Consider the following 13,254-nt stretch of genomic DNA (forward strand, 5'->3'; position numbering starts at 1 on the left):
CTGCATCCAAAATGAGTTAGAAAATAATGAAGAAAGGAAGCGGACAAAGCAAAAACAACAACAACAACAAAAAAAAACCAAACAAACAAAAAAAAACAACAACAAAACAAAACTAGAAAAAAACAAAACAGCAAAAAAACCCACAATATACCAAAAAGCCCTCTCAAACCAAATCCATCTTGTTTCTGGGCTGACAGCAGGACAGCTACCTGAAGTTAGGATGCTCTTGTTTCTCCCTCTCAATAATTATAATGGATTTTTTAATACTTAGAAGGTTAGAACAGAGGAAGAAGAGATCAGTGTCCTATTTCTCCAAGTTTAGTACTGAGAAGCTAAGAACAAGACAGATGCTTTATATTTCCTCTATAATTTGCTTTGTGGTCTAATACTGACAAATCTTGTAAGATGCAACTTTCTGATAAAGGCTTGATGAAGCCTAATAGCTTTGTAAAGCTGTAGGCACTTGGTTTAGAAATAAAAACAATTTTGTCCTTAGTGCAGTTCGTCAAATTTTATTAAAATTAAGGTGAAGACACACTGTCATTTGGGGTAAGATGCATACATATCTCCTGACAATCGGCTGGATCAGTATCATGAGGTCAGTTAAAAACTAGGTCAGATAAAACAAGAGTTAGAAAATTCAAACCCAGCTGACAACTGCTACTCCTGGCCAGATTCCTTTATATGTGTGCAGAAATATTTAGTCCCCCACTAATTACAACCTGCCTTCACTGAGGGCTCTAACTTCCAGGTGGCCCAAACCACCTCATCCCCTGCCACTGGGTGTCTCCACTTCTGTTTTTACCCCATGCTTTTCATACCCCAAACAAGATTCAAAACAATGCCTTAGGACACTTAAGACTTCCATGAAGACAATCACTGTAGCATTTGAGCTTCCAAAGCATAAAGAGGTTTTAAGCACATTTCTGAGCATAGCTGTTACCATATTGCAGATAGAAATAATGTTTCACCCTAGTGTCTCTTGCTTCACACCATTGACTTTTGAGGTACCCTCCTTGAGACAGACTGAACTTGGTATTTCCTGTACTTCATACTCACATGTGACTCTTCACATAGAAAATACAAGGAGAGCTCCAAAGATTTTAGTTAAGCTGTGAGTGTTCAGCTATTCAACACACCAGTCACCTGAACCCCAAGTCAGATCCCAAGAGAAAGGGAAACACATTATGTACAGCTGGGTACCAAATGTTGCATTACATACAGCTGAGCACAGAATAGCTCCCTAAAGAACAAATGAACAAGAAACAGTGCCTAAGGATAGAGGCTGAGTACCTAAGCTAGAATTGTGCAACTGATGTGTTTAACCTGGGCATGTATAACTTTATAGAAGTTTTGACAAGCAAATGCTTTCTAATGTAAGTTACTTAGGGAACTTTGATATCCATGTACAAATCTCTTCCAGGTGAGCTAATGGACAAAGTTGACAAATTACCCTGTACAGCAGATCTGATTTAACAGGCAATGGGACATAGTGACAGAATTTCACAATATTTTAAGAACAGCAGAAGACAGAGAAAACCGGGGGGATCACTTAGGAGAGAGTTTGCTTCAGTTACACATACTCTTTCCTTCACTGCCCATGTATGATCTTGGCCCTATCATGCTTCCCAATCCCATGAGCAACCTTAATTTTCAGTCCTTAATGCTCCAGTCTTACCAGCCAAAATGGTTCACTGAATTCCTATCCTTCTCCTCCTGTGCACACACACATCATTCCCTACGGGTATCTGCTATGTGTTCTCACTGGCATCATGTCCATCTTCCCCAGGCCAGTGTTCAACTGCTCTCCAGGTCTTGTGTCTCTTCTCCTACTGCATTGTAGCTAGTCATAGGCTGATCTCTCGGCTCCAAAGATACATAATCCTGCTCTTCTTGTCAGTTCTTCCAGTGTCTAACCCAAGTTTACTTGTACACTCTACAAGTAAACCAGTGCTGAGGTCAGCAAAAAGATTACTGAGAATAAATCAGAGAGAAGACCATGTTCTCAGGTCCCATTCCTGGGCTTCAGTTGTGACTTGGACAACACTGAGCTCAACTTATTAAAGCAGTGCTCAAACAATGAGTTTTTTTTACTCAAGGGGATGATGCAAGCATGATTTGGTCAACACTAGAGAATTCAAGCTGAAAGAAAGCAGATCCCTTAAAATTTTTACCTGCTATGCAATTACAAGTTTTCACTGAGCAAGTTAAAGATTTTTAATGATTTAAAACTTGAGCAGAAATGGGTAGATTGAGATAGGAATCACATGAGACTTCGAATTTTAAAATCAACTTGGGAATTCAAATAGAAGGTCCCCCTAAGGAGCTTTTATATGTTTTAAAACATAATTTCCCCATAACCTTATTTCCTGCAGCAGCTGAACTGTTCTGAGTGAAGCTTTAAAATAATTCTAAGCAACCTAGTCTGAAACAGGCATTCATGAATAGAACATTCGTGCTCAAATGGGTGAAATCTGGAAAAGCTTTTAATCATTTTAAATTCCAGGGCATCCTAATTGTAGAAGTAAGGTAACCTCAACAACAAACAGTGGTCTCAACACAAGCTATAATAATTACATAGAACTCACTGCCTTCAGTCCACACGTGTTACACATAACCCTATGAAAAAGTGACTTTTCTCTGTGGGTTCTTATAGACTGTAGCTCTCACAGGCTACAGTCATTACTGAAGATTAAAGATAAAGAAGAAATTCCAAACATAAAATCTTTAAGATACAAAAAAATTCTGGATATAAAAAGATTTATGCTTGCATTTACATATTGACTAATATTAAAATAAACATAAACCCAGAAAAATGCAAACAACACAAAATGAAATTGCCACCTTTTACCAGAGGGTATAAAAGATTCCACACTATGAAGCCATAAAGCTTAATGCAGCAATCAAGTACCTTTGTTTGAGTCTCACAAAACAAGAAAGCCACCAGAAAAAGGGGACAGAACTAAAATCTCCCCTAGCTCTGGGTGCATATTCACAGCACCCAGACTTTTATCTTAACTCCAGATTGTTATTGTAAGATTTAATTTCTTTTTGCTGCTCCAACCTCCCACATGTGTTTCTACTTTCTAGCAATCACACACCCATCCAATGACTCAGATCAGCTGTGATCAGGAAAAAACACCCCACAGCAAAATAAATAATCAAGGTGTCACAGGACTCTCAAGCCCTTCCAGAGCACTGAGCCCAGCAGTGACACAACCTGCTGAGCCAAAGCAAGAGAAAGGGCAGGAGCACGTCATGGTGGGAATGGAGACCCTTCCCCTCTGCTGCAGCTTACAGCAGAGACCAGGGAGCACGAACAAAGCAACCTGTAGCTGCCAGCTCTCTGTAAACACACATTTATATCACACTTCATTTTGGTACAAAACAGAGAACTTGGGAAAAGAAAGCAGTGTTTCCTAGCTAAAGCCCAGGAGGAAAAACAGACTCACAGCTGTTCTAGATATTCTGAACTTAACTCCAAATTGCACACACTACAAAATCTCAGCAAAACCTGTGTTTGTTAGTACAGTCTCACACGCATGTGCAACAGTTTGCATTTGGACGATAAAGCAACCTATCATCCTTAGGAATGGGTGCTCCGCAGGTATGAAAACTGTATTTTTTGTACCAATAAAATCAACTTCAAACTACGCTTCTCAAGCAACGCATTTGACTTCAGTTGCTCAGAAGTCACTGTAGTCCTAACATTTAGTTTCCCTATCCTCTCTTTTCCGCCAACTTCTTGAAAAATGCGTGCTGTGTTTGGGAATTGCCTCTCCTAAATTCTTTTCCATGAAAACAGGTTACCTGTACAAAGATAAAGCTGTATAAATACCACTTAATAGTGCTTGTCCCAGGAAAGATCTGCATCTTCTCAGTCACAGAGAGCTTTAGAGAAATGCAGACCCAGCAACAGAACAGTGACATAAGTACAGAATGGAGTGGTAGTGAGGAGCTACAAGGGAGACCTGGCAGAAACGGAGCTGCTGCAGCAGTCCAGAAAATAGAGGCAGCCCAAAGGGAATCTCATACCATTTCCTGTTGCTATGAAAAATCATTTTTGCAGCCAAGATGTAAAGCTAATGCAATCCCCCAGGGACAAAGACACTGCAAGAATGAGCTGATGGGAAAGAAGCATGAGAGGATCAAGACCCCGGAGAGGGACACTTCCACAGCTTGCTGAATCTCAAGTGAGATGAGTTCAGACATAGAATACAGAAGTGCAAAGAGGTATGCAGAGGAAGCAGTGGGTGGAAAGAAAGGAGGAAGTAGGTTTTTTTATACATTCTAAAATTTGCCCACTTCTCCTCCACCCTCTTAAATAACAGGCACTTGGAGAACAAAGGAAGCCGACTTCTTAAAACTTGCCTGTTTGTTTTAGGACCATGTACATGCGATAAAGTGAAAGTACTGCAGTCATTAGCAGTAGACATGTCATGCAACAAAACAGCTTCTACAAATACAGGCCAGCAAAGTACTCACCAAAGTAATCAAACATACCAAACCAAAATATATACAATTCAAGTACAAGAAAATTCTTAAATGATTTTTTAAAGAAGCTTCAAAAATAACCCTGGCAATGTAATCATTACAAGTATTTATGCTTTGCTGCCAGTTCCCACCACTCAAGCCAACTCCAAATTCAATCTCAAGCTGTATTGAAACATAATCCCTCAAAAGCAGTGTGTCAAGAACATCAATCCTTTCCCTCCTGCAGAGGCTCTTCCAGAAAAAAAGAGTAGCCTTCTGTGGCAGGATGTATTCCAGCAGTTACTCCTGCTGTCTCTTAGACTGTCACTTCCCAGGATGTGACCCATACCTATGACAGCCTATAAGTAAGGCAGACATTTACCACTTACACCTGGGGACACTTTGTACCATCTAATGGCACACCTCTGCAATCACCATGCCAGCAGCTTACTTATAATCCTGAAGAAAATCTTTCCCAAGTATTTCCTTGGTCATGAAGTTTAAAGAATTTATGGGGAAAACTTCAGTTAGTCAGATTTATCTTTCCGTGAACAGTATGTAGTACAGTGTTTCTGACTCTTGTTTATTGGCAGCCTTGGCAGAAGTATCTTTGAGAAACTGATGTCTTTGCACTTCTTGAGCGACTGACCAACCTGGCCATGGAAATAAAGAAAAACTATGCAGGGCTATTCTTATCATTGCTAGTCTTCAGAGAACACTGTTGGGAGACCAGGGGTGCAATGAGAAGAGCACCAAGAGTCCATGCTGCTCCATCAGAAATTGTAGAGAATGTCAAAGCTTTCATCCATTAGAGCTTCTGCACTCTACTGACAAGTTAAGGTACCTCCAACCACAACTTTCCCAGACACAGCATCCCTCCACAACACCAGCATGTATCCTTATATCTGCTGCTGTCAAAAGTGAGGTGCTAATAGTATGAACATCCTCACTTTGGCCAATGGAGAATTTTTTAATATGTAAAAATAAAGTATCAACAATCAAGTAAATTTATCTAAGATTCATTTTCAGTGTTTCTCATTATTCTCATTACCCAACATAATTTTGGATATTTCTCTTTAAAGTCAAAACTCTTTCACTGTGTCTTGCAAAAGGGAGTGCACAGCTGGTCAGCAATCCTCTCACCAAATTCAGAACAGATGTTTATAAATAATTCTAAACTCTCTGTTGAAGCCAAGTACACAGAGTTCACCAAGACAGCAGGCTGCTATATGAGACATGCTGCCCAAGTAATTTTTTGAGGCTACTCCCAGATGTATGGAGCTTTCATTGGCTCCCATAATGCCTAACAAATCTGAAAGTCAAAAATCACCAGTCCTAGTGATTACTAATATTCCTGTGTGGTTTTCTGCATTCTCTTTTGCAAATGCTATATAGCAATAAAAATATGAACATTAGGTGCAGATATAAACATGAGGCATCTTCCTTGATAAATCCAAGTCAGAAATACTCCTGATGATACAGCAGCGCTTTGAATTGTGGAATAATGACATTTTCTTTTCATGCAGAGACTTGGAGGGGAGGAGGGAAGAGGAGAGGAAAAAGTCTTTTTCATCTGTCATACCACCAGCATTTAAAGAAGCATGAAATAAAGAGGATTTAAAACAAAGCTACAGTCCAGTCAGTGCAGTTTCATCCACTCTTGATTTCACAGCTGTTTACTGAACAATGACATAGTATAATTCAGCCTTCTGCATCAAAGGAATCCTGTACAAATGCCATGTTTTCCATGTAAATCATAATGTGGATACAGAAGTCAGTTTTCATTCCTTGAGACCAAGTCTTATGTGAATGGCCCATATAGGGATCAAACCTACAACCCTGGTGTTATCAGCACTCTGCTCTGACCAACTGAGCTCATCTCAGGGTCATGCAGAGTTCTGCTCTTTTAAGAAGTTGGAAAGTCTGGCCTTTACTAAACTTAGAAAACTTGGTTCCTGCAACTCCAAGAAAAATACATCTGGGAAAAGCTGCTGATGCAGTACCCTTTGTAAAGTAACATATGTGTCTTATGGAAACCACCTGCTAATACCATACAGATGCCAAGAGAAAAGAGCAGCCACCACAATGATAGCTTGCATTAACTTTAAATAACAGTCAAAGTAAAAGAAAATAACTACTTTGACCGGGGGGGGGGGGGGCGGGGCGGGGGAAGATGTCACTATAATTTGAATAGGATCCACAAATGTTAAAATATATTTTTTTGAAGAGAGAATTTATAAAACCAAAATTAAAATCTCAACTTTTAAAAAATCCTAGCTTTGGTGTGGAAAAGAAGCTTGAACTTATGAGCAATGCTTAAAAAATGCAGTTTGCACAGATTTTCAAACAGCGAAAGACTCTTGGAGGCCTGAAATATCTCTCTCCCACCATCAGGTACCAACCCCAAAACCTCTGGCTTTTGAGACAGTTCAACTACCACTATTGAAGAAAGAACTGTTCTGTAACAGAGGGACTCAGAGGAACAACATTCACTCAACTACCACAGGAGATAAAAGTAGATGAAAATCTGCCACTTCTCTATGTGTGAGAGGCAACAGCACCAAAGTAGCAAGGAATATATATATGAAAATATACAACAAGCTCCAATCTGCTGTTGCTTAAATTTTATTATGATAAAGCATTTAACATCTGTTATGCATAAGATTCAAGGAACATTTTCTACAAATTTTACTACAAGTTATCACTCTTGTCAACAGTAAACCACATTGCTGTATCTAAGTTCTTACGGTTACACATGAACATGTAGAATAGCTGATAGTACAGTCTATAAAACAGCAATAAGTCTTCCTTGCAAAATAATCCTTCCTTTGTTTAGTATAATGTGATTACAAAGAACAAAGGAGATAAAGCACAGCAGAGCCTAGTTAGCAAATTAAAAACCAATAGTGATTTACTTTGCATAATTTCTAAAAAGATCTGAAAGTAATTTTATTTTTCCACATAGCTTTCCTTTTAAATATAAATAGATTTAAAATACTCACACCATGATGCACCCATCAAACAATCTCCTTTCTCAGCTATTCAGTGAAGCTATGCCCAGCACACTGCTCAGATCAGCCTCCCACACCAAGCCATTTTCTGGAAACTCTGGGTGAGAAACCTTCCCTAAAATTCCCTCCCAGGCATGGGCTTGCTCACCTGAGTTCTTAGGACCTCAAGCTTAACTCCTCCTTACCACCCTATCTTCAAGCCTCATTAACTGCATTCCAGGAGGCAGTTAGAGGAATATGTCATGCAGAACAGCAGTAATGAGGAAAACAACTGTTGCAGCTCAGATTGTGACAGTAAACACCTTCACAGCTGGAAGTGTGGTTCAGCTCTGCCACCTGGGACTACCCAGACATTTCTTTGATGCTTTCATTTGCCAGAGTGTGGAAGACAAAGTCAAGAACTCCTGAGGGAATACAATACATGGCTGGCCAGGAAGCTTCAGGTTACAGCTCAGAAACAATGCAAAACAGAAAAAAAGGGAAAGGGCAGCTTTTGGATCAATTAATTTGTTTAGCATCTCTTTCAGGTGACATGCCTGTGAGGGTCTTAGAGGATGGGAAAGTTCAGTTCTAAGTTGGTAAAGACACCAGGAAAGGCTTTCTCAAATAAGAGCTTTCTCTTTTTCCAGGCCAGAGAAGCAGCTGAAAAATGGAGATGATATTTTCAGCTGCAGAATATATTTTATGTTTTGCTCAGTCCTGCACAAGTAACTCCCAAACTTCAGGATACTCCCCCTGAAGCAGAGTACTATAAAGTTTCAAAAAGCCACACAAGGCAACTTGGATGCCCCAGTGTCAAGTTTTTCACTAACAATTCTATAACTTTACAAGCGAACCAAACAAATTTGCTGTGAATTTTACCCAGGTCTCATTCCACAATTCATGAAGGAATGCAATGTTCTAGTCACTGGTGCGTGCTAAGAAAAGAATCCTATAGAAATGCATGAGACTCTTGATTGTGGTATAGAGCACTGTATTTTAAAAATTCTTCTTTCCTATCTCTGACCTGTGTAGGAGCTCTCAAAATACACTATGATAATGGACTGAATCCTGGGAACCCACAAATGAGCTGAGACCAGCTGGATGGAGGGCACAAGATGTAGTGGATCAGGGAGGGAAAGGCACAAGGCAGCTGTGCTCCACTTTGGTCCCAACACGATGCTCTCCTGACCATGTGGGTCACTCTCCTCCCAGAGGGGTCCCATGCACAAACAGCCCACCCTCTCTCTTCTTATATAACACAGGGCTGAGATTCTCAACAAGAGTAATCAGAAGCCCCAGGTAGGTACTGGAATTGTGATGCGCTATCACAGCAAAGGGACAAATATGTTTGAACCCAGCAGCACATGAAAACTAGCATTTGTTTCTGCTGGCCTACATAAAAAAGTAACAGGACATGTCGAACACTGCAGGGGTTTTCTGTGGCATACAAACACCCAAAACAGTATTAAGAAAGCTACCCAGGCACAAGGAGAACCCTGGACACAGTACTGAAATACTTGAATACTTCCTCAGCCAGTCACACCATTTCCAAGTCTGGAGGATAAGGGCTCCTATCACAGCACCACACTGCAGACTGCAGTGCTGGCATCCTCCACTGAGCAATCAAAAAAGAAAGAGGAACAACATTCCTAGTTCACATAGTTACATGCTAGCATTCAAAGTGTTTCCATCAACAACTTCTGACTGACAGCCAAAAATAACATTACACTTCCCTTACAAAAGTCCAACATCCAATAGACCACGCATTAAGATGTCTGGAAATAAACTATAAAGGAATTTCATTAGTTCCCAGTTCCTATTTAATACCTGATTATTACCTATGGCTATAGACAATTTAATGCACCCATTCAGGCTTCAATATTTCATTCTAAGGGGAAAACATATTTACACAGAGCAAGTATCCACGTAACCACAAAGTAACAAGTCTATTTTTAGTATGTAGAAGAGTAAATGTGTAATAAAGACTTTTAAATATTACTCCAGGGAAAATATTTGTCTGAGTTTACACCAAATACTATATTTTGGTAATAAAAAAATCATTTACTCTGCTAGCGAATGACTGATAGCATCATAAATAACACTGGCTACAGGCTGTTTAAACTTTAGGCAATTGAAAATCTTCTGCATTTTGTGTAACTGTGCTTGCTTTATATCTATCATGGATTATTTGGCCATAGGAGTTCTCTGTCAGAGAACGCACTGTGATGGGTGCCATAGAGATGCAGAACAAAAAGACCACTCTTTGCCTTATGCTAAATAATAAAAATTTATACAGCTCCTGCATTAACATTTTTAATGTTTGAATTTTCAGTAAATTTTCAGATGCAAAACCAATGTTCATCTGCAATTGTAAATTAAATGAAGAGCAGCAATGAGGAAGTTTGCATGATAGTCTAGAAACAACCAACTGACCCATGAGTTCTAGCCTCTGCCTGCAGCTTTCCAATTTCTGGTGCTCTTAAAAGTCAGGTTTAGTATTTTTGACTGGAATGGAGAGTGTACAAATTTCATTACTTCAATCTAATTGAACTAAATTTTTTACTGCAGGAAGTCTCTCTTTTCAAAACACCTAAAAGATCATAGAAGCTGTAGCGATATGGGTACTCTGTTGGGGCAATTGTAGAGTGTGTGTATAGAGATAGCAAGAGGTTTATGTGATAACAGTATGGAAAGAGTATAAGAAGCTGGAAAAGAGCAGACCTTTAAGCCCATGGAGAGTTTTTTTCAGTGTCTATCAAGGTTACTTGAAGCCTTCATATATTTGGTATTTGCATCTAGGTCATTACATTTGAACAATTTTGTTCAATGCTAGAAAGCAAGTTCTCATGTCAGAGCCTCCACAGAGAATATATAGCCGTTTCCTTTTCCCATTTATAAAGTATAAAAAATCCATCTTAAAATGCACTTCCGGAGCTCGGCTGAGGCAGCGCAGTGGAAGGAGCATCTGGCCTATTCCCTTTGGGGCCAAACACCATGAGACTGGTCTCTGCCCCCCTTCCCATCCCATCTGTTACACCATCACAAGTTGACTAGATGGAATTACTTAACAATTTCTCCCTGCATTACCAGTGTCCACTCTCGTCTTCATACAGATATTTCTGTTTCAGCCTCAGATCAATTCCTTCCATATGCAAGAAGCTGCCCACTTCTCTGATCCCACCCTCCTCTCCAAACTACATCCCTACCAAACAGCTGGCCCACACTGGCTACATCAAACGTTTTCCTGTTTATCACACCTTATCTGACAGTCACAGGTGTGTGTATAATGACATATTCATTATTATGCACTATTTAAAGAAACCCATCCAGGAAAAACATTAAGACAGATGTGGTGCAACATTCCTCACCAAGCAGGATCTAGTGAGAGGGAAAATAATGATAAAAATCAAATAATATATCCACCACTAAGGCAACATCAAGCAATAAAAGGTTAAATTTAGCTTACTTCAATGATGCAACTTTTCTTAAAATAGGCCAGTATCTATTAAATTCTGTTCCATTCACAGCTGCACAACAAATCAGAGCTATATAACCCAAGCATGATTTTAAACAAAATTATGGACAGTGCATTTTTAAAATCAGTTAGCTTTGACTTAAAGGCAAAATGTGTTGAAAAACTCTAAATTATTTTGCACATTTCCCTTTTCTATTAACATTAGCAGGCTTGTTTGGGGTTTTAAATTTTATTCAAAACTCTCTGACGTCTTTTTCTGAAAATAAAATAAAATAAAAATCCATAGCCAAATAAGAACAAAAGAGTCCAAAATATGCTAGTGTACTGCTGGCTAAATGACTAGGCTAGTTTTTTGGCTGGGCAACTCTTCAAGAATCATTTTCTCGACTGCATGAAAGAGTTATTTATCGCAAAAGTCCGTGCAGTCAGAAGACAACATGAGGGACTCGTGCCAAAAAGAAAGGCAGCATCAAATCAAAGAGTGGCCCTCACTTTTCCAATCATTCCTGTTTGGAGTGCTCTGGCATTTCTCTAACAGGAGGAGTAAATTACCAGCCACTGACATTTGGGTTGCTCGCTTTTTCTCTTTCTTTTCTGCTCCGAATTTCCAAAGCGTGCAAGGTTTTGAGCATGTATTATATACAAATAACACCAGAGCACTGTGCTACCGCATTGCTTGTGGGAGTTGTCCTCAAGCTGTAACAAGTAGTTTTTGGGATTTCCATCGGAGCCAAGCAAGCCGGGGAGGGAGGGGAGCTGAGCCACAATGGGAATATCCGGCTCTGCCTCCCGCTGGAAAAAACAGCAACAACACAAGGGAAGGGAAGGGAAGACTCCCGGACACCGCATGACAATTGTCCTGTTTTGGGGAGCTCAGGAAGAGGGAAATCAGCCTAACAGCTCCATTGGGTGACTTCTCTAAGCCAACTTCCCCAGCTATTTAGGGAGGCGGGAGAGGCTCCCGCTCCTCCCGCTGTACCGCTGAGCTCCCCCGCGCCTGCTGTCCCTCCCTCCCTCCCTCCCTCAGCCGCGGCCGAGCCGCTCCAGGGCGGCGATCAGGACCAGCTGCCCCCATCACCCGCCAGACCCTCCCGCGCCCCTCCGCACCTTTTGCTGAGAGGCCGGACCCGCACGGCCACCTTGACGTTGGCCATGGCTCGGCTCACGCCCCGCGGCTGCGGCCGCCCCGGCCCCGCATCCCGCATCCTGCATCCCGCCCCCGGCCCGGCACGGGGAGGAGCGGCTGGAGCGGAGCCGCCCCGAGGGGGAGGGCAGGGCAGGGCAGGGCAGGGCAGCAGAGCCTGGCAGCCGAGCCCGGCAGCCCCCACGGAGGGAAGGCACGGAAACTTCCCCGGGCGGAGAGCGGGTGTTTTGGGGAAAGTCTGCCCAGAGCCGCCGTGCGCAGCTCTCCGGTGTTGAGGTGTCTGTCTCTGCCTGGGCCAGCCCTGACACCTCGACAGTATGAGGGTACGGTTCAGTAGCAGGATGAACCTCACCGACCCCCGTGATTTCTTGTCTTGCTTGAAGGAGTGAAGCAACGACGGCAGGAAAAAACAGGAGGCTGTTCTGGGTTAACTGCTGGCTTTATTCATCAGGGTGTCTGCCCCAGAAGCAGCAGGGGAAAAGCGAGGGAAAAAAAAGCTTTTTTTGGGAACTCCCGAATGCAACACCTTTTACTGGGGGGAGGAACTCAGGGATGGGTCTAACTGGGGACAAATCAGGGGCAAAAGGGCATGGCTCTCTGGATAAATGACATACATAGTAACAAATTAATAACTCAGGTGGGGAGACAGCTGAAGTCTTGTCCAATCACTTGGGGTCCTTCCTGGAACTTTCCAGACTTTTGGGAGAGACCCCAAAGTGACAGACAAGGCCCAGGGCTGGATAACTTCTGACTGACATATGACTGGGGTTGGGATGAAACCAATGAGGGTGGAACATGGGTGCACGGGGCAAACCATTATAACTTATAAAAATGAACTTAATACAAGGAAGAAATACATACATAAAACTGATAAAACCAAAACCACACCACTACGCTCCAGCATCCACAGAGCGCTTTTCTGCCTGAGGCAGGTCTGCTCCAGAGAGCAGCAGCCCCAGAGAAGGAGACGGTGATTTCACGATCCCCCTCAAATTCTCTTTTGCAGCAGCAAACCAGCGCGGGTTTTACCCATAAACTCAAGGCTGCCAACCCGATTAAGGGTGCTGCCCTTAAAGTGATCACTAGGGACGAGGACTGTAATCCCTCCACGTTAATTTGACAGGAATTTAGGAAAGGCAAGTGTACCTTCCTTATTACTGCTAAAGGAA

General features: G+C 41.6%; 1 protein-coding gene across 1 annotated transcript in view; it reads right to left on the reverse strand.

Annotated features, from left to right (window-relative positions):
- Positions 1–12,115, reverse strand: part of STARD9 (StAR related lipid transfer domain containing 9) — a 92,746-nt gene extending 80,631 nt beyond the window's left edge. Inside the window, exon 1 of the mRNA XM_083863539.1 lies at positions 12,049–12,115. Within this exon, the coding sequence (XP_083719665.1) occupies positions 12,049–12,095 (47 nt within the window). The 5' untranslated portion in view covers positions 12,096–12,115. The remainder of the gene's footprint in view (positions 1–12,048) is intronic.
- Positions 12,116–13,254: the final 1,139 nt, after the last annotated feature.

The sequence above is a fragment of the Zosterops lateralis genome (assembly GCF_965231275.1).
Source record: "Zosterops lateralis genome assembly, chromosome: 6".
NCBI classification, from domain to species: domain Eukaryota; kingdom Metazoa; phylum Chordata; class Aves; order Passeriformes; family Zosteropidae; genus Zosterops; species Zosterops lateralis.